The 24,206-nt window shown below is 46.5% G+C and overlaps 1 protein-coding gene across 3 annotated transcripts; it reads right to left on the minus strand.

Moving 5' to 3' along the window:
• Window positions 1–1,949: 1,949 nt before the first annotated feature.
• On the minus strand, window positions 1,950–24,023 carry RBM27 (RNA binding motif protein 27). 3 transcript variants are annotated; one of them, XM_074552511.1, is made up of 22 exons: window positions 23,866–24,023; window positions 21,178–21,296; window positions 20,315–20,439; window positions 18,442–18,548; window positions 17,683–17,873; window positions 17,214–17,297; window positions 16,645–16,908; window positions 15,868–16,101; window positions 14,323–14,457; window positions 12,214–12,363; window positions 10,267–10,414; window positions 9,838–9,991; window positions 9,045–9,302; window positions 8,819–8,947; window positions 7,876–7,998; window positions 7,250–7,324; window positions 6,977–7,141; window positions 6,452–6,556; window positions 6,175–6,366; window positions 5,838–5,924; window positions 5,278–5,388; window positions 1,950–4,682 (listed from the first exon to the last, which is right to left on the minus strand). In XM_074552511.1, the coding sequence occupies exons 1-22, from the start codon at window positions 24,012–24,014 to the stop codon at window positions 4,596–4,598; spliced, it is 3,192 nt and encodes a 1,063-aa protein (XP_074408612.1). In that variant the 5' UTR covers window positions 24,015–24,023; the 3' UTR covers window positions 1,950–4,595. The 3 variants fall into 3 exon arrangements, with proteins under 3 accessions (XP_074408612.1, XP_074408613.1, XP_074408614.1); XM_074552512.1 differs by lacking the exon at window positions 17,214–17,297; XM_074552513.1 differs by lacking the exon at window positions 12,214–12,363.
• Window positions 24,024–24,206: the final 183 nt, after the last annotated feature.

The following is a 24,206-nucleotide window of genomic DNA, read 5'->3' on the forward strand; positions in this document are numbered from 1 at the left end:
CGGGGCTGTCCCCGGGATCCGGGGCTGCCCCAGGGTCCGGGTTCGGGTTCGGGCATCCCCCGGAGCTGCCCCAGCAGTGCCCAGCCCGGGCTCCCGGCACGAGAGCCGAGCCGGCCCCGGCTGAGCCTGGCTCCCAAAGCCTTTGGCATCAGCAGAGCATTGTGGAAAAGCGACCCCGGTGCAGGCTCTTGTCCCTGAGCTGCCTTAGCTGGCACAGGGCCACTGCTGGGGGACCGGCTGTACTGACCGGGCTCACTGCTCCTGCCGGGGTCCCCTCTGGCCTTGGCCACTCGCCTCTGCCCCTGTCATGGGCTCTGTTTGGGCTGCAGTCTCTTGATCAGGTAAAACATACTTTTGAACTTCAAATCCAACAGATGTTTCTGATAAAAAATGTGTTTTCCAGATGCTATGAAAATGTAGTGAAAAAACCTGGATTTTTTTGGTGGGAAAAAGGGGAAGCTCCATGTGGAGGAGGCATCTGGCAGCATGGCACACGAGGCCTTACCCTGCCCAGCTCCCTGCACACAGCACCCACAGGGACCAGCCTACCTGAAACTACCACTAGAAACTGTCGGTGCAACGATCCTGGTGAGAAAGAAAGTGCTCTAGTTATGAATTTAGGTTTTGATCATCACAGTTGTAAGCCTGTTGTGGAATAAAGTGGTGGCAGCATATGAAAACCTCCAGAGAGACATCAGACAAACTTATTTTTGCCTTTTGAAAGCCCCTTGTATCAGTGATCTCATCAGTAAAGGCCCAGACATGTTACACAACCTGCTCCAGAGGACAGAACTGGGTCCCCCGTTTCCAGAGCCGAGTTAAAATTAGATTGTCACCTTTGGGAACCCTCTCCAGAAGTTAGTGCTGTATTCCACACAGCCTCAGCTGGAGACAACAAAGAGATTCTTGGCCTGACAATTACTCCAACAATGTACCTTCATGCGACTGTTTCCCTCAAACAGCTCCTGTAGACATCTGCTTCCTTGCAAGGGGCTCCTGGCAGGATTGTGGCCCAGGGCTGTGGGAAGAGCTGTCCCACCCTGCTGAACGCTGCTGCTGTGCTCAGGGAACTCTCAGATCACATTTGGAATGGCTGGGGGAAAATACGTCCAAAGCCACACACACACGAATGCTACTCCCCTTCCAATTCCTTGTACACCCTTTTCCATTAAAATGAATTTTAATGTTACAGGAGGCAGCAAGAGCTTTGCCCACTGAAGCTCTCCTGCTCCTTCAGGATCTGTCTCCTAAAGGACCTTGCTGCTTCCTGCAGAACGGGGCTGGGGCAGATTGCAGAGTTCAACTCCTGGCACTGAGGCATCTCAAAGGCACAGTTTGTCATGGAGAGGCTCTTCAGCAGCACAGAAGAGAAACCCAGGTTTTGTATGACCCTGCAGCACCTGGACACAGCAGGTACAGGGAGGGGCTGCAGGAGGGAATAACAGGAGCTGGGGCAAGGGCCAAAGACCAGAAATAAAGGTAATAATAGAGCACATTGGTTTTCACCCCAATCTACAAAGGAGCCAGAACTGGCAGGTGTGTCCTGCCAGGATTTGTGTCCAACAGAACACTGCAAACCTGGAAGGGCCTGGGAGCCCAGCCCAGGCTGTACAGCTTCCTCCAGCTGCTGTCAAACTGAGCCTTGACTGGCCCCCATCTCCTCCCACACCCATTTACCTGCTTAATGCACTCTGCTCCAGAGCACTGGGGCACTTGGAAGATTTCTCTCTCAGCTCTGACCTAAACCAAACCTGCACACACATTACACACACATGAATCCCCCTTCACACACCCACTTCCCGCCAAAGAAGTGATAATGCTCTTTTTCTGAGAGTTGTCATTTTTTTGAATGGTTCTCCTTCCAATTTATTTCAGTTAGAATTTTGTCTTTTCTAAATCTTGAACCATTCCATACTATAACTTTATTGCAAAAAAAGTCAACATGCATCTTAGAAATTTGGCTTGTAATCAATAAAACAAACATTACATATATGAATTTTAATGTGTAAACAATTAGAAATTCAACAATATCTGCTATTATCCTATTACACAAGTTCACAATCTGTAAAAACTATAGTACAAGGTTACTATACACCAAGAGGAGCTTTGTTCCTTTTCACATGATTTTGCTAAGTGGTGCTTTCCTAAGCAGGTGCCTAGTTCTGTATTAGAGGTGGTTTTGTTTATTTTTGCTCAGGTTAATTCAGCACAGAAAGGGAGGGAATTCTCTGCAGTGACTTCCTTTCCCCATCCCTCATCCTTCAGTGCCTGGCCCCAGCTCAGGCTGGTACACCTGGCTGGGGCACACAGGTACCCCCGAGGGCTGTTTTGTGTACAGGTCAGTTTCCCAGTAAAGCACCACCATGACATGAACTCAGCTGTCCTGCCCTGCTGCCTCTGGAAACACAGAAATCCAAGCCAAAGCACCCCAAGACAGGGTGCCCTGAAATACAGGGGGGTGCCCAAGCTCTGGCAGAAGGCAGGGCAGTGGCACAGAGCTCCTCTCCTCCTCTGCCCCCGGTGCAGCCCTGGGGCACTGCCAGCCCTGGGGTGGCACCTGGCACTGTGGCACCTGCCAGGGGCACTGAGGGCACACTGCAATGGGATGCAGCTCTCAGAGATGGCCCTCGCTGCCTCACCTGACACAGGTGCCACCCCAGTGCCACTTAGAGCTAAAACCATATGAAAAGGAATCCATTCTGTGTGTGTCGAAGGCTACTGCAATTTCTCTTACAGCTTAATTAATCCACTGTAAATTTCATTTTCCAAATACAAAAATACAACAATTCTTATTGAAATCTATACGCCGGTAATTTTAGTACACAAAAAAGCAAAATATTTACAAAATTATACAGTTTAAGAAAAAACTCTGTACAAAAAAATATATAAATCCTTTTGATCCCTCTCTCCTTTTTTAAGTTGTCAGGACTCAAGACATGTTTGCTGCAATGGACTTCTCAAGATACACACTGTGTCACAGACATTAAAACCCCTGGAGGTGATGGGAGAAGAGCAAGACATTCTTGTAAGTTCATGGGGTGGGTTTCTCCTCCAATTCTTCATGCCTGGAATTTAGTCTCAGCATTAGCAGGACAGTCCTAATTCTAGGAAGAGGAGAAGTTTGGAAAGAGAATACTGGAGACATCCCCTTCAGTTGACAGGAAACAGGACATGACACAAGTTGGACACCTCACCACAGCACGAGGACAGAGTCAGCAGGGCTGAGCCCACAGGGTGCTCAGCCCCTGCCCTGGCCACACTCAGAGCCACAGGCAGGCAGAGGGTTTGGTAGATGCTGTCCCTCAGCCAGGAGTTACGGGGCCTACACTGGCAGCCATTCAAGAGAGAGGAGTGCTGTGCATGGCCACGGTGCTGATTTTGTGTGGAAATGCACAAAAGAGGGGTCGAGGAGTGGCCAGGGCAAGGGGGCAGTCGGGGCAGGTGCTGCTGGGTGTCCCAGCCCCAAGGCACAGAGCCCAGAGCCAGCCCAGCCCCAGAGCCAGCACAGGCCCTGCTGGGTCACAGGGACAGCACAGGGGCACTGAGAGGGGACACGGGGACACCCAGTGCATGCCAGCTCTGAGCAGCCCTGGGCTGGGACACTGGACCCTGCTGTGGGGCTGGCTAAGCAGGACACCCCAGTCCTGTGGGCTGAACCCCACCCTGCTCTAACCCACCCTGCTCTGAAGCCCAGGGCTCTGCCTGGAACACAGCTGGGAACAGCCAGAGGAGAGCTGCTCCTGGCTGGGAGACAGGGGCCAGTGCAGCTGCTTTTGAGGAAGACTGGAACTCCTTCCATTCTTGCTCACAAATACTGAAATGCAATAAACAGCCTGACCTACAGCGAGCCTTACACTGAAATGACAGAAGGAAATCAAGAAGGAGTGAAAATCCACTCCAGTGTGTGCTCCCGCTGATGTTTTCTGTGAAGCAGAATTTGGAGAAACAGAGTGAACTGGACAATGTTACAACAATATCCTGTTAAATTGTTTCTTCCACCTCCTCTCACAAAAAGCAGCACAACAAAGAGATAGTGTGGCTGCCACACATACTGAAGTAAATGATTTAAGAATCTAACCACAAATAATTCCTACAACATGAGACTCCACAGGAAATAAAATGCTCCCTTTTTTCAACGAGCAAATGAGGCCAGTTTTTCTTTCATAATATTTAATGAAAGTTTGTCTTTCCCCTAACCTCGTAATATTGCTAAATAAAACCTGTAATATCTTTTCAATTATAAACTAACAAACCAATCACATTATAAAAAACCCAAAACAAGGTAATACAGGTGACACAAAAAGAGGACAAGAAAATACTGATTTCCAACCCCCTCCCCCCTTTTTATCCTTCTTAAATAGAAAAAGATCACCACCCTGGTGAGCTTGATAATCTTGTAAGAAGTTCCTGGGCCTTTGGCTAGCTCAGTCTCACAGCTCTGTGTCCCAAATGTTTTCATACCAAACTGCTCATGGTAAATTTTGTGGTTTGAAAAGAAAGTAAAGCTCTTTTTGGCTCATCAACTTCCTTAAATAAACGTTTAAAGATGTAGTTTGAACTATATTCCTAAAATTATACATTTCCAACATCAAGTTTCATCTTCTCCAAGAACGGGATTCATCCTCATCTTCATCATCATCATCATCATCTTCGTGCAAAAATAAATCTGAGGTTTCAGTCTCCTGGAGGAAGAAAAAAATGAACTTTCAGACACAAGCTGCAAGCTCTGCCCAGGGACACAGCCCAGCTCACAGCTGTGCTGGTGTCTGGTGCGGGTGTCAGTGTGTCTCTCAAACTCACACAGTTACATCCAAACAACAGGGAAAGAACAGCAGCCTTGTGTCAGGAAAGAGAGAGCAAAGCTTCAGAGGAAGCAGGAATAAACCACCACTCACCCTCTCCCAAACAAGGTTTGTTAAATGCTACAACAAAATAACCTTTAAAAGCTTAAGGTGTTAAGGTGAATTACAGGGAAGAACACACAACTTCTCCTAGAGCACGAAGAGTGAGAAGCAAAAGGCTTTGCAGCCTGCACATACAGAACCTGAGGCTTGTTTACATCACTGACAAATTAACAGCCCATCCACAAAGTGCCTTTTTTCTCCCCATTTTCTCTGTTTTAAAATGTTGCAAGTGTACCTGACTATTCAAAACCAGTTCAGTTCCTGGTTTGTAAAAAATTACGAAGTTTCTTCAGCACACAGGAAACTGTATGCTAAGAGCTCTCAGCTATTAGATTCCAGCAAGAATGACCAGGTTATTAAGAGACTTCCATACCTCTTCCTTGGGCTCCTCTTCCTCGACTTCTGTGGACACAGAGGGTACCTTGGGTTTGTGCCACGAGATCTGGAGCCGCCGGTCCTTGAAGCGGGATCCCTGGTTAGCAGCCTGAGTCGAGTTCAAACGCACAGATTTTCAGAGAAAGGACCAAGCAAAGAACTTCTAACATCAGCAACAGCCAGACCCACAGCATGTGGTACAGAGGCATGTCTGAAGATCTCAAATATATAAATCACAATCACCCACTTCAGTGTTCCAAGAGTAACTTCAGCCACACTCAAATCTGCCAAATCCTGCTCCTTCCCTGGCAGTGAGAGGATGAGCAGAGCTCTGAACTGCCAGGGACAGGCAGCTTTGCCAGGGAAAGCCCTGTGTCACTGCTCACACCACCAGGAGGTACTTCCCTTTCAGCAGCACTACCTGCAGCAGCACCAAGCACTATCAAGCTCAAACTGGGGGATCAAAGCCTCTGAAATTTTAAAATACAAAGGTAGACAAAAGTAGTTAAAAACTCTTATTTTAGATATGTGAAAAAATATATCCATGAGTCTACTTACATTCTCAGCTTCTGAGCGGGACTTAAAAGTTACAACAACACTTAATGGGGAATCCTCTTCCTGAAGATCTTCGATATCTCCAAATTTCTGTGAGGAAAAGTTCATTAGGACCAGCAGTAATGTTCTCCTCCACTTCCATAATCATGCTACAATTGTAGTTACTGAAATATGATTTTTTGGACAGAAAAGTGAGAGCCAGAGAACTCCCAGCTGCATCAGCCATCATTATTGTAGCAGTTGTATTTTTCGGCAAAAGCTCAGACTTATTGCTATTGTAAGACAAGCTTGATTTTACAGCAGTAAAGGAAACATGCATTAATTTGCAGGCCACACTTACAGAGAAGTGCTGTAACAATTCATCCTTCTCCTCCTCCACGAAGCCTCCCACGGCGAGGGCCTTGGGCCGGTGATCCACCACCATGTGGTTCAGCATGGCCCGGCCTCTGCCCCCACGGCCGCGGCCCCGGCCCCGGCCCGGGGCTGCCACCGCCTTCCCTCGGCCAGCAGGCAGGATGCCCAGGCGGGCAGCCTGGGGAAGGAACAGAGCCCAGTGAGAGGAGCTGGCACACCCAGCACCCACAGACTCACTAACGGCAGCAGCCAGAGCAGCTCACCTCCACTTGTAACTGATTGAGCTTTTTGCGCAGCTCGGTCGTGTCCTCTCCAGAGGACAGTCTCTTATGGAAGTCCAGCTCTGCATCCAACAGTTCCTTCTGTGCCTGGCGGAAAGAGGTGGGAACAGAAAACAGAAGCAAAGGGCAGAACTGTAAGGCACAGTTGTAATGTTTTATTCCACTTCAGCAGTACATTCACGCAAATGATACAGACAGATCAGGACACAATAGCCAAACTTTTCTCTCAATTCAGTTTTGTTTTAATTCCCTCTGTGTGTGTGTGTGGTGCCCCCCGTTTTTTGAAGGACCCAGAATTCTCTGCTTTAGAACTGGAACAAACATGAATGAGCTACAAGCAAAATTAGGTCATGGAGTTCCTTCAACCATGGCTTGTTTGTCCATGGTTATCACTCACATTAAAATGCTGCTTGCAAGTGTTTTGCTCTAATGCTGTTGCATTTTTAAGACACATTAAAAGAAATAGATACAAAAACCAAGGAGGCAAGTGTGTTGCACAAGAAATACCTCTGTTTTGGACTTCAATTTAGATGGTGTGGAGGTTGCAGATGAAGTTTTTAATTCATCCTTTAACTGAGATATTTTTCCTGTTAGTTCTTTTAAAGTCTTCATAATTTCTGCTCTCTCTTCTGGTTTCATGGCCTTGTTTTTCTCCAGCTTGGATATCAACATCTATACAATAATAAAAGAACAGGAACATAAAATTTCAGGAAAAACAGCGCTCAACAGACAGGTATGTACAAAATCAGAATGTATTTATTAGCCACATCCCAGACTTACCTTCTGGCATTCTATTTGTTTTTCTAACATCTCCTGCTTCTTTTTCCTCATATCTTGCTGGAGTTTCATTGCCTCCTATAAAAGGAGAAAACTCTTTCCATCAGTAAAAAGCAGCCTAGCATTGTATGCACTCATAGAGGTCATGTATGTACTCAAAGGGATCATATTGTCCCCTTCAGACTATGGAAGTGAAATCCACAACCAAAAGTACTGTCTGCAAAAAGCACAAGTGTGAAGTGCAGCTGATTCAATAAATAAAAAATAAATAACATCCTCATTTCCTGCTGCAAGGTACTTTACTAACATTTTTCCCCTTTCAGACACCTCTTAAGAAACATACTGTGTGCACTGTCCTGCAAGTGTCTCACACCTGCAGAGATTAAATCCACATAACTCCAAGCAAACTCAGAAAACCCAACATGGCCAAGAGCATCAAGACAACCCAAAAGGACACTCCACACATGATTACCCCAGGTGTGTTTGCAAGACCACCCCGTAACAAGGACCAGCTCCACACCCACATATAAAGCTGTTGAGGACTGGTTGAGGTTTCAGGTGCCCATCAAACCTTGCATTCAAAGCTCTTTGCTCCTTACACTGTCAGGCAGCCATCCAGCATTAAGTACCTGTTTTTTTTTAAGGGCTTCTTGCACGTCATGAGGCTTAGACCCTGCACCAGACTTCAGAGTTGTCTTCAAGTTTGGAGAACTGTAAACCATTTTTGAGTGGCTTGTGGAAGTAGGAAATATCTGAAATAGTAAAAAACACTCAGTAAAATATGGAATATTCCAAAGTGACCATGATATACCAGCAGGGAACTTCAGCAGATCATGTGCCCTGTAACCTCAACTCAGATGTTCAGATTTGTGCAAGGAGGCAGAAAGACCAAGGCAATTAAAACACACGGATAAAGATATCAGTCCAGTTAAAACAATTTCTGAAAAAAAAAAATCCTTTCCTGCTCCATGGCAGACTCCTTTGCATCCTGATTCCCACCAGGACACCACTGAAGGTGATGAGCAGCCCATGCCTTAGTTTCAGTCACAGCCCAACATCTTATTTCTGATAAAGCAAGGTAGCAAAAGGCACTCCATGCTTCCTTTCTGAAAAGGACACCCCCATGGCCCAAAACACATGCTGCACTTGGTATCAATGTGAATTGAACACTTATTGGCTTGAACTCTGGGTACAAATACTCTCTAAGCTTCTAGCACTGCTGTTAGAGCACAGTGAAAGCTCAAAAATTACTGGGAGAGCCATTAGATTTGTCAGCAAAAGGCTGGTCTCACAGGTTGTCAGACTTGTTTACTAACAAGCACTGCTAATAATATTTCATGCTATTTACAGTACTGGTATTGTTGTAGTTGATAGTTCCTAAAGTCATTGTCCCTATTCCAGATAAACAGTTGATGAAATGAGGAAGAAGTGACTGACCGTGGCTGCACAAAACATTACTGAAAAGGAACAGAACCAAGTGGGAACAACACATGAATTCTCTCTGCTTGTTCTTTCCTGGCCGACAAGCTGCAGCTGTACCCGAGAGCATGACCACGGTCACTCTGAACATACCTGAGACTCCTCCACGCCAGCCCCGGGCTGGCTGAGCTCAGGCTGGCTCCCACCCGCCGCTCCAAGGCGCCTTTTCACTGGGACTTTGTTAAGGACGTAGGCACCAGATGCCAGGGGTTTGTTCATCACCTGTGTATGCAGAGACATGAAAACATTGAGCTCAGACACTGCACTCCCCGGCAGCACAGCCCCTTGGGAAGGCTGCCGAGCCCCGGGCAGCACGCACCTTGGCCAGGCTGCTGTGCACGGTGACGGCGGGCGGTGCAGCCAGCGCCTGCTGCTGCTGCAGGTGCTGCAGCGCCTGCGGGGCGGGCGGCGGCTGCGGCTGCTGCAGCGCCGGCGGCTGCTGCTCGCTCTCCCTGTGCCACAGCACCCGGATGAAGCGATTGCTCAGCACTGCCTCCGTGCTGGAAATGGCCTTCCTCGCCTCGTCGTTGGTCAAGTACTGAATGAGAGCAGCTTCGGGATCGTTCTGGAAAGCCACCTAAAGCAAAAGGTCACAAATGCGTTATTTCTCAAGGAAGAAAACATTTCAATCATCAGCAAACCCATCTACAAATAATGTGCAATGATGAGTTGAGTATCCAGTGTATTAACAGCTCCAAACACTGCTAAGACACTCTATGTAATCAAAGCAAAGTAGCTTTTGGCAAACTTTACGTGTACTTGCAGCAAAGTCTATACACATTCAAATAAATAGACGGATGACCATCATATAAGACAAATTGTCAGATCATCTCTTTCAAAAGTTATACACAAGTTGCTCAAAAACCTGAGTTGGTTTAGACACTGTTAAATCTGCCAGCCTTTCAAATGCAATTAGTCATCATGAAGGCTAAAACCAATATGTTTTACAGTACTAAGAAAATAACACACAGTAAACCAAGCAAAGGTTTCTCTGAACCTCCTCTTCCAGTTTGTCTCCACTAAGATTTCTCAAAGAAACTATGCAGTATTCAAGCAGGCTTCAGGGAAAATAAAATATCCACACACAGACATGAAAGTGCCTGTTTTTTTACCTGAATGTTTACAATAGTTCCAAATTTGCTGAAGTGTTCGTTGAGCTGTGTAATGTTGTTCAATTCTGGTGGAATTTTTCGAACTTCTAATTTTGTATTAGTATACTGATTCTTCTTCAAAAATCCTGGCTTATTTTGATTGTTATTCACTTGCCTAGAGAAAAGGAGAACAGGAAGAGTTAAGTACAAAAGTGCCTCATTAAGGCAGCAAATGTTAGCATACACCTAAATTGCATTTTTCCTCTAAAAAGTACACCCTCTAGCCACTAACAAAAGAGAGCTTCCCCTGACCCTATGTTCAGTCTCCATCTTAGGGGGACACAGACTTTGTGACCCAAGCATCCCAAATGACAGACTGGTGAGTAGCAATGTTCACAGCACTGACAGCAATCTAGTACATCTGAATTAACATGTGTAGCTAACTCTTACTTTCCCAACCAGGGTTTCTTCAATGGTGGACACTCCATGCTGCTTGGAGATCTCTTCCTGCTGTCTGGTTCCAGGACAACTCTAGTGACATTGCTGCTGTTATTTGTAATGGGAATGGGAGGTTCAGTTTGGATGATAATGTTGGCAGCTGGAGGGAAGGAAAAAGGCCTGTGTTATTCCACCACACATAGAAAAGTTTTCACACAGCAAAACAAAATTGAGATTAAAAAACATAAACATCAGGATGACTTTATCAAATTGGTCAGTTTTGTTTCTGAACAAAATCCTTCAGATCATTTCCTAGCTTAACTAAACATCCTGAGAGAAACACACATGGTCCAGCTGGGAGGGATGGGTTTTGACCTTTAAGGCTGGTACTAGCTTGAAGAAACAAAGCTAAAATTTCATTTTTCAGGTATTAAAAACTCAGATTCTGCAGGAAAGGGAGAGAAGGAAAAAAGAAAACCCCAAATCCCAACAAAACAGAAAAGGAGGAAAAGAACCCATGGGTGGATCCCCAGGCTTTAAGCCAGAGCTCTGCAATGGGCAGGGGCTGAATTAATAACCAGCTTGCCCTGTAGGAACCCTTGACAGAGCAAAAGCAACCAAGAACCCATTCTTTCCACTGCTATCCCACTGCCAGCCCTCCAGCCAGGTTTCGGGAACAAACTGTTAACTAAGCATAACTATTACACTCTTTTAAGACATTAGATTTAAAGTTTGAAGCAAATTCTACCAACACAAAGTTTGCTAGAAATTTATTTGCAACCTTTTCAAGATTATGCCCTTTGTGTTAGTCTCCTGTGAACGCCAAATATTCAACTCCTAAAAAGAAGTCTGAGCTACACAGCAATTTCTACGGCTTTTATATAAGCCAGGGCTCTGCTGGTTACACTGGTGAGAACAGAGACTGGGCATTCTGGGCACGGCATCCTCACTTTGGAGGATGATCTGAGAGCAAACTTTTCACACCTGTGATAAAGACAGTAAAACATGTTGAGTGAGGCCCTACCTCTGAGCACTCATCCATCCCTGGGATGGGCTCTCAATGAAGCCCCAACCCTGCCTCTGTGACAGTTATTAAGATGCAAACAGCAACAGCAATTTCTACAACAATATTTAGCCATATTCCTTAAAAGATGAATCATTGGAAGGAAATACTTGGGAAAAAAAAATCTTTGTTATGTACTGAGTAAGAAATACTGAAGTAGAACAATAAAACCCAAAACTTAACATCTATGGTTTTAAGAGTCAGGGTAGGAAAACACAAGGGACAAAGAAAGTTTTGCTACTACAACTAAACTTTGAAGAGCCTTGACCTGTGCCCTTCCCTAAAAGATGCTTTGTGCACATCACCACTAAGAGACAGCAGCCACATCCATTCAGGCAGGGGCTAGGAATTATGCAAGTGCAGACTGGGATTCCCAGCAGCTGGGAAATTGGAATGATACCTGTGATGTTCATTTCAGAGAGAACACCTGGCTGACAGAGTCAGAGCATGAAGCACCAAAACATGCCATGGCAGCTCCCTTCTCCACTACCATCACAACAGCCAAGGCAAGGAGCTTGGATCATCACCTCTGTGCCCTCGGCTGATCAAAGGCAGTCTGCAGACTGTGCTGCTAAATCCACCTTTAGGCACCACTTTTCTTTCTAGGAGCTACCAGTACCTGGAAAATACCTTCACAGGTTTAAGAGGAATAAAACCCCAACCAACCAACAAAACCCTTGTAGCATTCCCAAGCAAGTGGTTATTTTTAATCAAAAAGGCTGCTTTGACTTTAATGTGGGCATGTTAGCACTTAAAAAAGGCAGAAATGTCAAAAAAAAAAAAAGCTCTGAAACACTAGATCAGTGAGAAAAACTAGTGCTTTCAGCCTGAAAAGAGGGAAAAGTGTTGATGGTCTTGGACAAAAATAGCAAAGCAATGACCAGAACCCTTCCTACCTCGAGGGTTTGTATCCATCTCCCCAGATGTTAGGCCAATTAGATTTGGACGCTGCATTTGTGCTCTTGTAAAGAACTGCCGATACTGAGATCTACCAGCACTGGTAATACTAGGAGCTTCAGGGTTATAGCCATCTGGCTCATATGTATCTACAAAAAAAGGAGAGAAACGACAGAATTTTTCAAGTGAGTTTAAGACTCCGGGTTAGTTTTCCTTCAAGGAAATGCACGGATGTCCAAGAGCCAGAAGCTGTCTTGGATGAAGAGAAGAGGTGGTACAGCCAACCTGTGCAGCCATTGCAAACCCTCACCTGGAATCCAGGCCTAGCCTATCTAAACACATTCTCTTTTGGTTTTTATTCTGGTACTGTTTGTCCAAAGCACACAGGTCACAATACAGAGCACTGCTGATCCACTGCCCGGAAAGCCTGAGGTGTCTGTGTGACAGCGTGCACAACGTCTGGCAGTGTTTTGGTTTCAGCATTTATACTGTAGAGTCTAAGATGCAAAGAGATTTTCAGCCTTTGCTGCCCAACAGTCTGGGTCTCTTCAGAAAAGAATTTCAGGTGAAGAACATATTTAAATGATTTCAAAGAAAGCTGAGAAATGAGGCAATGGAACCAATACTTACCTACTGAACTCTCTTTATGCAAGAGTGAGATCATCTGCCTAGCTTAGGTAAAGTACTAACGATTATTTCCATTAGAAGTGGTCACCACAAGAATACAAGAAGACAATTGACTTCTATTTCTCCTCCAGCCCAAGGTCCAAATTGAGGATAACACATTTTTTTAACCTTAAAAAGGAAAAGCTGTACAAGAACTAGAATGAATGAAGTCTGTGAAGAGCCTCCACAGGAACAGAACAAACGCCTGTACAAGGAAACCTGACAAACATGAATGCCTCCAAAATCTCAGCTCCTTATTCTGCAGCAACAAAGACAACTCTACAGTTAAAATCAGATGCCCCACAATATCCACATGGATAACAGTGCCTGACACTGTACAACAAGAACTTTCTCTAACCTCAAAGGAGCAGAACCACATGCTCCTCTTCCCTTATTTAGAACATGATTGACTGCAAGAGGGCAACCAGCAGCTCCTACCACAACAGCCCAAGAGAATCTCCACAGAGGTTCTGGAGAACAGAATTACTGTGAAGCCCTGCGAGCCCCCACAGGCACAATCAGCCATTAGAAGTTCTGGAGCTGAAAGGATCAGATGGTGACACCTGAACACTCAACAGGACTTGGGGATAACTGAACAGATTATCTAATAAGAAATCTGAGTGTCTCAAGTTCTGAAAAGCACAGAAGTTACAAATAAAATGACATGGATCATGAACTGAACTATACCCTCTCTTTGAATAAAATTCAGAATATTTATGTTAAAAAACCCCAGATGAGAATATTATAAAACATAACATTTAATTATCTATTTTGGTCATAGAGAATATGGGAATTACACTAATCCTTTAATTATCAAAGAAATGAATTTTGTTGCATTTAAATTGAGCAATCTAGGACTTTTCAGGTATTTTGCTATATTTTTCCCTTGTGAAAAGATACTTTTAAAAATTTTGAGCTCAGTTAAGGAAGAGGGACATGTCCAGTGAAAGCTAACAGACTTTAGAAAGCTAGAATCAGGGTGATTCTGGAAAAAGAACAGAAAAAGCACTGATGTCTATGAAGACTGTACAGACTATTGTGACATATAGCTGGAAAAAAAAGCTCTCATCTGTATTAGTCCAAAGTAGAGAGGAATAAAACCTAAGTTAAACAGCAATTACAGGTGTGCAGATCCATGTTTCACCTACTAATACACTACTGAATGGCTTGAAGATGAAAGGAACATTTCTTATACAACAATTGGAGTGCTGCAAGCACATGAAACCCAGAGCTCCCCACAGTGCTCCTCCTCAGACCAGGGCAGAGCACTGCTGCCACTCCATCCCAGAATGGATGATGGGCTGAGCCAGGGAGAGCCATCAGACTTCTTTTTAGATTTGTATAAATTGGAGGAAGACAGATCATAACCTCTAATCACACATCAACAGAGAAAATGTAAAATGCTTCCATCAAACAGACTGAAACCAAAGGCATTTGCTTACGTTCTGACACTGTATAGAGCAGGTTCTGAGGCAGAGGAGGAGGCAGCCTTGCTCCCACGGGCGCGAGGCTGGGCACTGCGCTTGTCCCCGGCTGGTCACGGCTGTTGATGAGGCTGGACTGCGTTAAAGGTGGGCCTGCAACAACAGCACACAACACATCACACGCTGACAGCTCAAAGGCACAACGTGCCAACAACTCAGCGCTGTGCTTATGCCTTGCTTTGAGCAAGGTCAGGGTGGCAAATACGTCCAGTTCCACTACAGCAACAGTAAATTGAGAAGCCTGTTTGGGTAAGCTACTCTGATTCCAACACCTTTTCTCTTTCTCAGCAGAGACAAAGCTTTAAGGGAAAAGAAAGAAGTGTCTTTTCTTCCCCAGTGGTTTGTTAGTGCTAGAGACGCCTTGACCACAGCAGCTCCTCCCTCAGCTCTACCATGGAGAGACAAGGCTTGCTCAGAGCAAGAGATCATTTCAGCAGCATTCAGACCACAGCTGTGAAATAAGAACTGCAGGGCAAGAGGCATTCCCAGGCAAGGAATTTCTCTAGCTGGTTGTGCTTTGGTTTCCCCAGTACCATACAGACAATGTTACTGACTGTATGATCAAAAAATCAAAAAGGACCACAAGTGACACCACACAGCCCATCCTGAGCCCTGTCTGTTCCCTCACAGCAAGTCGCTTCTGCCTGCTAAAGGCTTCATGCGAAGTTTAGGGTTAATCCCGTATCAAATTATTCCTCATCCCAAAATTGCTCCTGTTGGACACAATTATCACAGCATTTATTTTGTCCCTGGAATAGACACTGAAACAGAGTAAGCATGCCCCTAATATGCTATTTCTTCACAGAGTTCATAAGATGCAGTAGGGTAACACAAAAGGCTCAACATCTCAGATAACTGCTGAGCTAAGAAAGCTCTTAAATGTGTCGATAATGTATTGCCTTCTAGTGGTAGATAATGTAGCACCAACACTAGATCTTTATTAGAACCTCTAGGAAACTGAATCACAACATTTCTTGCATTACAGCAGGGAAAAACCAGGCTAGTGAGTGTCAGTGACCAATCCAATCACCACCAACTACCACTGAGGTGAGCTGAAAGATCCCCAGCGCCATTCCTCTGTCCAATTTAATTCAGTTTGCAGGGCTTGGAACATCATGGTTTGCCAGCTGAATATTCAGAATTTTTTGGGCATTGCTCTGGACCGCACACTGCTAGCCAAGGAGCTGCAGCTCTGGGCACTGCCCCTCCCAGCACGCTGCCAGCCAGGGAGCTGCAGCTCTGGGCAGCACACTGCCAGCCGAGGAGCTGCAGCTTTGGGCAGCACGCTGCCAGCCAAGGAGCTGCAGCTCTGGGCACTGCCCCTCCCAGCACACTGCCAGCTGAGGAGCTGCAGCTTTGGGCAGCACACTGCCAGCCAGGGAGCTGCAGCTCTGGACACTGCCCCTCCCAGCACGCTGCCAGCCAGGGAGCTGCAGCTCTGGGCACTGCCCCTCCCAGCACGCTGCCAGCCAAGGAGCTGCAGCGGATCCCCCCGTGACTCACGCGGGACGGGCAGCACGACGGGCGGCGGGGGCTGCGGGTGCGGCTGCGGCACCGGCAGGCGCAGCCCGCGCACCGGCCCCGGCAGCGGCGGCAGCAGCAGCCCCGGCGGCGGCGGCAGCCCCGGCGGCGGCGGCGGGAACGGGATCATGCTGGGCAAGGAGACTTCATCTACCACCAAAGGATCGTTTCCGTGATCAAACTGGCAGAGATCACCCAGGACACAATAGCCTCGCTCTGCAAAACACGACGTTTCAACTCGTGTTAGAAAACACACGCTGTAGTTCTCAGTCATTTGTAACCTTTCAGGTTTTCATGGAATTTCTTACTAAAGAAAACATGCATCCACTGATACATTATTATATTGTAATGTAAGGTTTCACTAAATAACTGAAACTAGAACAATCTTTCATAAAAGCATACAAACTTACATGCATTCACCATGAAAGCTGTGGAAAAAAAGTCAGAAGTACTGTGGTTTATTTTAAACATACACACACTGCAATCTGCAGCAGGACTGCCAGTGGTTGAGGTATTTGTCTAGCACATAGAGAACTGTGAAACAACTCCATATGTTCCTATCCAGCAACTGCCACAGCATAGGCAAACTGCTTGCAGTAAGATTAGTTATTTCTCCAGTACAACAAAGGGCATCTCTGCATCTGTTACATACAAGGTACACATCACATGCTGCTGCAGTGTGACTTGCTGCTCACATTCAGTGAATACCTAAAAAAAAAAGTCACATAAACATTGAAATAAGGCATGAAACTGCCTTACCATCATAGTCTTGACATCTTCTTTTAGGAGGAGGGTTTCTGCCAAACGAACTGGGATTGCTGTGATTGTTGAAGTAATTTGACCAGCTCTCTGTGGTGCCTTCAAGGTGGTGTGCAGGTGCAACTACAGTCACAGCACTGGGAATAGCTTGTGCAGAGGAATACTGTTCAGAGGATTTACTGGGAGTCGCAGACACCGGATTATATGAGCTTTCAACATCATTTTTTTCACTCTTGTATTTTGATCTCTCTCTCTCTCGGTGCTCTGTTTAAAAAAAATAAAGCTGAGTAAAGCCTTCATGTTTTGCTCTGTACATCAGAGCCATGAGCAAGAGACAATAACACCTTCTCTGAAATACTCAGCACTCTGCACATTGAACTGTTCTAGAAGGAGCTTGGTCTTACCAATGGAGTAATAACTAAATATAATGTAAACAGGGGTTTAGCTTCAGAAATATCCAAGTTTTCTTTGCAAAATGCACATTCATTCCTCTACTACTTATTTCACTCTGACTTACAGCTCTCTTTTAAAGGAGAAAGAAGGGCAAAAGCCTGAAACAACAAACCTACCTCTGCCCTTAACTAACGCGGTCTCAAGGTGCGTGGAATGCTGTAATCTGTGCCACTTACTTTTCCGACAGACCTGAACTAGCCCTAAAAGAACAATCATATGGTAACCACCTGCAACTGCAAAGAAGCCTTCTCTAAAAAATACACAGTAACAAAACGAAAGAGGGAAACACTGCTTTGCAAAAAGTTCAGTCCTTAAGAGGAACAAAGAAAAAAACCAACAGCTTTGTCAGAACACACAGCACAAAAATATGAGCTACTGCTATCTACAGGAATACACCTGTGGATAAATTAAGAGGTTAGCAAAGAAGAAAACAAACCCCTTAATTGTTCCACTCTGAAGAACAGCATCTTAATTAATAATTTCAAGAACACAAAGCTATCAGCATTTCCTCCAACTCCTCAAGGGCATCTCCTGCCTGCTAGCTCGTGCAGAATGCACAAGTCCCAGCTGTCACTGGGTACCCACCGCTCCTGCTGCCATCGCGGTCCTTGCTGCGGCCCCTGCTGCGGCTGCGGCTCCGACTCAGCCCTCTGCTTTTGCTGCGGCTCTTGCTCCTGCCCCGGCGCCAGCCAGACTTCTCCCTGTACAAGTCACTCCTATCATAGTACCTGTCATAGTCCCTCCACTTCCCATCATCCCGCTTTTTCTCTCTGGTTCTAGGAAAAACAGATGCAGACCACGTCAGTGAAAAGAGAAACAAAATTAAAAAAGGAGCGTGCAACATGGAGAGATACTGTTCACCCTTCCCATCCATTTGGGCAGCGAAGCACTCCAGTTAGAATGTCACAAATTACACAGAGAACTACTGAATCTTAAAGCTGATTCACTGGTCTGTAGAAAGCAGGGGTAGGAACTGGCAAGGTGAGTCAGTTACGATGCTCAAACCAGAACAGGCTTTAGAAGTGACGCTGACACAGTGTGAACAACTGCCCCCAGAAACTACAGACCCCCAAAAATGTTCTTCATTTATATAACAAGGAAACAATGGAGCTGATGACATTCCTAGGAATTGTAATTTGAAGAATATTTGGCCTCTTGTGCAAGAGGCCAACTTCTTGTGGAGACTTCTCATGCACGTGATCAGCATATGCACGATGTGTCACAGTCAAAGGAAGGAGAAAATCCCTATTTTCCACAAAAATCACTACCTACAAGGTAAAAAACACAGTCAAAGATCGACAGCAAATACAGAAAAATTTCTTAACATTGTGGCTCAAAGCTAACCTTTGCTCACTGGAATCTGCACGGCTCCTCTGGGGACTGGAATACTTCTTCTTCCTGCTCTCCCGCTCTTCTTCAACAGACTCTTGAAAATTCTGTTTAACACACAACTACCAAACAAGGACGAGTATCACTTTTTTAAATTAGGGAAATTACACCAAAATGTAGTTCAAGTTACAGACAGCAACGCAAAGGAAACAATACTCAAGTATTACTTGCCCAGAGTACTGAAGCACTTCAAGTAATCAAGCACTAGAGTCTGCTGAAGAGTTTTGGTCTCAAAATTTGCCTTTTTTTTTCTGCAGAAGAGATGCCCCTAAATAAAACCACTTTGATGTTTTGTTTCTAAACAGGATTCATGAAGGACAAGATCTCTCTCCACTCTACTTCCTTATTTAGCATAAGCAATTCTACAAGTGAGGTATTTCCTGAAGCTTTAAACACAAAGTCTGCAATCACCTCTCCAGGTAGAGAAGTCACTAGCTGACATTTTAAATAACTGCTTCAAGGCAAAAACCTGCTCCCATGGTGGAACTGGACACATTTCTTGCTGGCCTCCACTACAGCGGGTTCAGAAGTCTGCCAGCTGTACCACCGACCTATTCAGCATTTCTGCTGCCATTTCACACTGCTTACAAGTTACTATAAATTTTGGTGGAAAAAGCTTACATGCACTAATTTTTAAGATAATTTTCTTACCAATAGAAACCAAAAGGAAGGCTATCTGCATCCTTCCAAAACAGGATTATCTGGGGAGAACTGGCAGAAATACTCAAGACTTGGCTTGACGGGGCTCTGGAGAGCTCCACCTGCAGTCCTGCTCCCAGCACAAGGTGTATCACACAGCACCTGGGTCCCCTCCAGCCCTGACCTCACTGAGATTCCATGTGTGGTTCACTTTGTGGCCTCTGTGTGCAGGAATCACACCATACACTGAGCTTCATAACACATCACAAAGGCCTTGCTCATGTCAAAGTAACTAATTAATGTTCTGAATTCTGTAACGTTGTCCCATAAAGCTGGCCTAGATATCTTCTTTTGCTTATTGCCACTCCCCTCCAGCCCCTCAAACCTCCTCCTCTGCCCCCACCAGAGCACTGGTAAAGTCAACTGAAGGAAGTTCTATGGGACTTTCTAGAAACTATGGCAGTACTTTGAGAACAGAGGGGAAAGTTCTTACAGTGAAAGTCTTGTTCAAATTATGAACTGCCATAAGCAAAGCTACTTCCATAAGCTGTCACAACTCTGCATCACATCCTTGGGTAAAAAAGGGCATCAGAGAAAAGGAAAAAAAAGTATAAAGCAACTTTAATCTAAATCAGTTGATGAACCACAGTCAAGACTTGCATTTGTATAGGCTGACCTGTGTTTCGCTGACTGACAATTTCTGCAATTATTTGTCACTTTCTCTGAAAAATTTGATTGCTTCCAATTTTGCCAACAGAACTTAAAATCAAGGTAAAACTCTTCGCAAACCATTCCTACCTGACTTTCCAAAGTAATTATTACAATATAGAGACTGACATCTTTCAGTGATTTTAAGCATCACAGAAAACATTTTAAGTAATTTTCATTCCTCACAGAATATACAAAATTGGAAATGTTTTGGAATGTTTTTGTAGCTTCCCCCTCTCAAACCCTTCCAAGTAATCATCCACTGGTATTACCAGAGCTATGAACAGGATTTCTGAGTGCTTAATCAAAGGTAGACTCTACAAAGGGATATAAAATGTTCTTGTCTGAATAGTCATCTTCCACAGTTCTTTGGGCACAGAGATCATTATTCACAATAGAGTACATTTTTCTGTCACATTTTGCCTCACAAATGTAGGATAGCTATTTGAAAATAAAAGGCATGCAGAATAAATAACATTACCTCCTCCTTGACTTCTTCTTTCTCTTGCCCTGCAGGCTTTGCCTCTGCCTTTGTGGGCTCAGCAGAAGGAAGGTAACTTTTGGTGTACAAACTTTCAAAGAGCTTATCTACAAACCCTGAAGTTTCTGAGGATAAAGAACACAAGAAAATACTGTTACATATGCATTTAAGTGCCTGCTTCATTTACCAGAGAAGACTCTGAAAACAGCCAGCCAGTTGGGCTGCCTGCAGCAGCAGCACCTCAGATTAATGAGCATTAGCTCCACTGAAGGAGCTGGAAATACATTTGTGGCACTTGAGGCTGCTCATTTAGAGAAAGAAATTCCTCAGTTATATCACAGACAGCAACGGAGACTCTCCTGTTCTAAGGGGCAAGCATGATTGGTGCCTGTGATCAAGGAGCAAGTCCACAGCTATTCACAGGTTCCATCAGCTACACTCAGCAGCAGTTCAACATCACAATAACTGCACAATAACCTTCCCAGTGAGTGTCGGACTTTCAGGTGTTTAAATCCCTGATATGAAGCAAATTGCCACATGTGAAGGTCCTAGCAGTCTGGAGGACTAACATGGACCGGGTTTTCAAAAGTTATCAAACACCTGTCAGAGAAACTTCTGGCAACATGACTGACACCTTAAATTAAATTGCTTTTATTTAAGAACATTTCTTCCTACCCACTGTTAAAAGTCCAAGCTGCATTACTTAATCTTATGATTATTATTTTTTTAATCACACAATTCCTTCAAATTCTGTATGGAATATTTATGGCTACCAAGAAAGATTTTGAAGGCAGCAGTGGTGCCTCCCTCCCTCCCTCCTGCCACCCAGAGCCCAGGCCCCCAGCCAGCCGTGGCCACCACACCTTTCTGCAGGAACACGTCCAGCTGGTCAGCACAGAAAGCTTTCAGCTCCTTCTCGGGCTTGTCCTTCTTGACTAATGCCACGACATAGTTGGCCAAGGCTGAGGGGTCAGCATCACATCTAGTGAGAGAGAGAACTGCGCTTGGCAGCTGCACCATGGGGGCACGGGCACTGCAGAGCCACCACCCCTGGGCTGCCAGGCTCACATGCAGCACCAGCGCAGCTGCACTGGGGCCATGCAGCCTGCAAAGGGCTCTTTGCAACCACAGCCCAGTATTTCAGTGCCTTGTGAACCCCCCAACCACACCTGGCCAAGGCCCCCCTTCTCTGCTCCTCCTGAGCTCTCCTTTGCCCAGACAGACCCACTGCTGCTGAACCTCCTCCTGGCCCAGCAAGCACACCTCCACAGGCACAGCACAGCACGGGCCAGGGCAGGCACTGCACCACGACTGATTAAACTGCGTTTAAAAATTAAAACATTGCCATAAAGGAGTTCAGGGGATGTCACAGAGGTCCATTCTCAATACACACACAGACACGTTCTGCACAGCTTCAGTGACTGTCCTGCTGTGCTGGGGTTTCCTCCTCGAGGACACCTGCATGCCATATTTCACAGTAACCCTTTAATGCTGGTACAACACCTACAGGGCAGCAATTACTGACCCAGGTTCTCTCCTCATGCTCCCTCACCTGCATCTGGTCCACAAAGACCAAAGTTCCCAACTGCGTGCAGGGATACTTCACCACTGATCTTTAAACTGGATATTGCTTTAGATCCCATTATTCAACTACTAGGAGCACCTCAGGTATGAAACAGAGTAAGAGTGTGACTAAATTACAGCTCCTTGTTTGGCCTCTCAGAGTGTGCAGATGCCAGGTATCAGGTGGGGGCAGAAACCTAAAACACTCAAAAGACTTTTTTTTTGTTTTAATGAACATTTAAAGAGGTGATTGTATATTTTCTGAGAACAGTAACTCTGGAAATAGAAGGAAAAATTCTGAAGTATATATACCACAAATAATCTCAAGTAAGAAAAAGATCCAGAAAACGAGCAAAAGGCAAAAAGCCAAGCAGAGGGCAACAGGTGAAAGAAATAAAAATCCTCAATGAGCAGCAATCAAGTAGCTCTGCTCTCATATAGCCTCCAACAACATCCAACCTCCACTGAAAGCCAGGGTAAATGGAGCAATTAAGAACAAACAAACCACAAATTGACAGATTTTACAATTCCTACACACACAGAGAAATAACCTGTATGCGATGCATTCACTGTGTGTGATGTACTGGGGCCCTCACCCAATGACTATAAATGTTCAATTTCAAATAGAGGAAGCTATCTCCCACTTCACAACCATTACCTTTCCTTCCTCCATATGTCAGACCCTCCCAAGCACCCCATCCCATCATGCAGTACAGGAGCACACAAGGTCAGTGCCCTTCCCCAGGCAAGCCAGTCTGTATTGTCACTCTAGTGCCACTACAGAGTCTGTGACTGTCAGGGCCCACTGGCCAATTCCTTGATTTCCTGCCTCCCACTGCACAGAGCAGTTCAAATGCCCAAGGAACGCTGGACACTGACTGGAGTTGGCAGGGAAGGTGCAGGAGCAGGAGTCGTGCTCCAGCCTAGAGACTTTCAGCACGGTTTGACCAAACACCAGAGAAACCCTCTGTAACAAGGGAAAAAGAAAGTTGTGAAGGACTTCCAAAAGCCCAGTACTTAATGATGGCAAGTGAGCAGACCTAAGGCCTATTTAAAACTCTTCCCACAGGCCTCGGTCGTACATCATGGGAGTCCCAAGGCTGGCCAGGCACTGACAAGCAGCTTCCCCTGGTGAGACCCACTGGCCCCTCGCTGTGCCTGCACCACCAGCACCAGCTGCGCTCAGGCACCGCAGAGCTCGGGGCCAGCACAATCCAACCCCTCTGCAGCCAGTTATCAGAGACCACACAATGCACGACACGACCTGGATCCATGGTGACTCCATCCCAGTCCCACTCCCAGTGCAAGCAGCAGCAGGATGCAAATTCAGAGTTCCCACAGTTTCAGCGTTATTCCTGGTTTTGTCAGCTCCTGCAGCAGCCCCTGGCTCTGCTCCGAGATGACACAGCTGGGACTAAAATCGACAGCACAGCCGGGGCAGTATTTGGGAGCACACAGAATCACAGATTGGAAAAGCGCTCTCAGACCACCAAATTCAATCTATCCCCGCCTCGTCGCCAGCCCAGAGCACTGAGTGCCACGGCCAGTCCTTCCTTGGACACCTCCAGGGATGGGCACTCCCAGCACCGGAGCCCCCTTTCCCTGGGGAAATTCCTGCTGTGCCCACCCTGAGCCTGCCCTGGCCCAGCCCCCTGCTCCTGTCCCTGTTCCCTGGAGCACAGCCCGATCCCCCAGGCTGTCCCCTCCTGTCAGGAGCTGTGCAGAGCCACAAGGGCCCCCTGAGCCTCCTTTGCTCCAGGCTGAGCCCCTTTTCCAGCTGCTCCTCATCAGACCTGTGCTCCAAGCCCCTCTCTAGCTCCGCTGCACGCCGGAGGACAGAAGGCCGCCGGCGGCTCCCCGGGCCCAGGCTGTCCCGCATTCCGGGCGCGCCGGGCCCGGGCCGGGGACAGGGCCGTAACGCCTGGGCCGGGCCCGGCCCGCGGGAAGCGCGGTCCGCCGCTGCGCCCGGCCCGCCCGCCCGCACTCACATGGGCTCCAGCAGCTTGGCCAGCCAGGACTTGAGCGCGTCTACGCTCTCGATGATCATGGTGGCCCCGCGCCGCCCGCTCCCAGCTACACTGCCGCCGCCATGGCCGCGACCTGCCCGGCACCGCCCGCAGCGCAGCCTGCTGGGCATGGCCGGGGCGGGGCCGCGCCACACCACCAATCAGAAGGTGCCGCTCCGCGCTGCCAACCAATGGCAGCCGCCCGGAGCCCGAGCCGAGGGTCAGGGAGAACCAGCAAGTTCGGTAGAGCGAGCACATGAACCCGCGGCGACATCTTGGGGGGGGCATTCTTAAAGGGACAGCGTGCCGGCGGGCGCACCCCT

The sequence above is a fragment of the Zonotrichia albicollis genome, chromosome 15 (assembly GCF_047830755.1).
Source record: "Zonotrichia albicollis isolate bZonAlb1 chromosome 15, bZonAlb1.hap1, whole genome shotgun sequence".
Classification (NCBI taxonomy): domain Eukaryota; kingdom Metazoa; phylum Chordata; class Aves; order Passeriformes; family Passerellidae; genus Zonotrichia; species Zonotrichia albicollis.

Bases quoted from the DNA above. Each gene is read 5' to 3' on its own strand.
- RBM27 (XM_074552511.1), bottom strand. From the start codon at position 24,014: ATGCCCAGCAGGCTGCGCTGCGGGCGGTGCCGGGCAGGTCGCGGCCAT. The intron at 12,364-14,322 runs GTAAGCAAATGC...CTTTTTTTGTAG, and splicing joins GCTCTATACAGTGTCAGAAC to ATACATATGAGCCAGATGGC. The intron at 7,999-8,818 runs GTATGTTCAGAG...TTACTATTTCAG, and splicing joins CTGGCGTGGAGGAGTCTCAG to ATATTTCCTACTTCCACAAG.